Source organism: Procambarus clarkii, chromosome 91, assembly GCF_040958095.1.
Source record: "Procambarus clarkii isolate CNS0578487 chromosome 91, FALCON_Pclarkii_2.0, whole genome shotgun sequence".
Lineage (NCBI taxonomy): Eukaryota > Metazoa > Arthropoda > Malacostraca > Decapoda > Cambaridae > Procambarus > Procambarus clarkii.
Window position 1 is genome coordinate 2,664,416 of NC_091240.1, and position 2,226 is coordinate 2,666,641.

General features: G+C 55.5%; 1 protein-coding gene across 1 annotated transcript in view; it reads right to left on the reverse strand.

Annotated features, from left to right (window-relative positions):
• LOC138359512 (uncharacterized PE-PGRS family protein PE_PGRS20-like) overlaps positions 1-752 on the reverse strand; it is a 33,610-nt gene extending 32,858 nt beyond the window's left edge. Inside the window, exon 1 of the mRNA XM_069318849.1 lies at positions 55-752. Coding sequence (XP_069174950.1) covers positions 55-752 — 698 coding nt within the window. The remainder of the gene's footprint in view (positions 1-54) is intronic.
• Positions 753-2,226: the final 1,474 nt, after the last annotated feature.

A 2,226-nucleotide genomic window follows, 5' to 3' on the forward strand; every position in this document is an offset into this window, starting at 1 on the left:
TCCACCCACTTCTTGCCCCGTCTCCACCCACCTTCTTGCCCCGTCTCCACCCACCTCTTGCCCCCGTCTCCACCCACCTCTTGCCCCCGTCTCCACCACCTCTTGCCCCCGTCTCCACCCACCTCTTGCCCCCGTCTCCACCCACCTCTTGCCCCCGTCTCCACCCACTTCTTGCCCCGTCTCCACCCACCTCTTGCCCCGTCTCCACCCACTTCTTGCCCCCGTCTCCACCCACTTCTTGCCCCGTCTCCACCCACTTCTTGCCCCGTCTCCACCCACCTCTTGCCCCCGTCTCCACCCACTTCTTGCCCCGTCTCCACCCACATCTTGCCCCCGTCTCCACCCACTTCTTGCCCCCGTCTCCACCCACCTCTTGCCCCCGTCTCCACCCACTTCTTGCCCCCGTCTCCACCCACCTCTTGCCCCGTCTCCACCCACTTCTTGTCCCGTCTCCACCCACCTCTTGCCCCGTCTCCACCCACCTCTTGCCCCGTCTCCACCCACCTCTTGCCCCTGTCTCCACCCACCTCTTGCCCCCGTCTCCACCCCCCACCTCTTGCCCCCGTCTCTACCCACCTCCTGCCCCCGTCTCCACCCACCTCTTGCCCCGTCTCCACCCACCTCTTGCCCCGTCTCCACCCACCTCTTGCCCCCGTCTCCACCCACCTCTTGCCCCTGTCTCCACCCACATCTTGCCCCCGTCTCCACCCACCTCTTGCCCCGTCTCCACCCACTTGCCTACCCAGCCACATCACCAATAATTGTGTAAGGCTGTTCTTCTCTCTCTCTCTCTCTCTCTCAAGCTCGACTACCCTCCGTTTTAGAAAATATGTACCACTCCTGGTAAATATTTTTCCAAATATATGTGTACAGGAGAAACTCTGACCCGAAGTATTTTATTGGACAGCCACAAGCGCAGGAATATCCCTTCAAAGAAAAAAATGATAAGACATTCTGGAGTTTAACATGACAGATAAAGATTAGACAGCGGTCTGAGTTCTATGCGACAGAGAACTCGGCCAGATCTATCCTAAACAACACTCTTGAAGTAGCATTCCAGCCCCGAGAATGGTAAGTGAAGGCGATTTGCTAGCGCACAGCAGCACCCAGAGCAGGAGGATCAGGCCTCCTGTTGTGGTTAGCCCGGGGTGTGAACGCTGCCCTACGCTCTCTTACCTGGTTGATACCTGGTTGATGGGGTTCTGGGAGTTCTTCTACTCCCCAAGCCCGGTCCGAGGCCAGGCTTGACTTGTGAGAGTTTGGTCCACCAGGCTGTTGCTTGGAGCAGCCCGCAGGCCCACATATACCTGGTTGATGGGGTTCTGGGAGTTCTTCTACTCCCCAAGCCCGGCCCGAGACCAGGCTTGACTTGTAAGAGTTTGGTCCACTAGGCTGTTGCTTGGAGCGGCCCGCAGGCCCACATATACCTGGTTGATGGGGTTCTGGGAGTTCTTCTACTCCCCAAGCCCGGCCCGAGGCCAGGCTTGACTTGTGAGAGTTTGGTCCACCAGGCTGTTGCTTGGAGCGGCTCTTAGCCTCAAGAAATACCACATCTTGTAAGAATTTAATGCTGCCTGATATATCCTCCGGTTAAGACCTCAAGTCTGAGGATTTGGACAAGAATAATTTTATGAATTCACACCTTAGAAGATGATGGGGGGCGGGGAGGGAATTATCAGGGGGGGGGAAAGCGCCAAGCCATTACGACTATATAGCACTTGGAATGGGTCAGAATAAGGGTCTGGGATGGGACGGAGGGAAGGAATTATGCCCAACCACTTGGACGGTCGGGGATTGAACGCCGTGGGGGGGGGGGGGGGGGTCTGGCCATAGTCAAGACCTTTACCAGTGAATATTAAACACCAATCATGACGATGCATGTAGTTTGCAACATATGTTGGAGTAGGCACAGCAGCCACGAGCAACGCCTCATCAACGCCTCATCAACGCTTCATCAACGCTTCATCAACGCTTCATCAACGCCATCAACGTTGATTTAACGCCGAACCAACGCTGTTTTTAGTCATTATATCCAGTGATCCCGTTGTTGGAGCAACGAGTGAGGAGACAAGTTCACCTCATCACAAAGTGAACGTGCGAATATGTGAGTGATTTAGTGAGTGCGCGAGTGATTGTGTAAGGGAATGGGGTAAGTGTGTAAGTGAACGTGTAAGTGAGCGAGTTGAGTTGATAGAGTTGTTGTTTGCGTGCAAGAAGAGTGCGTGC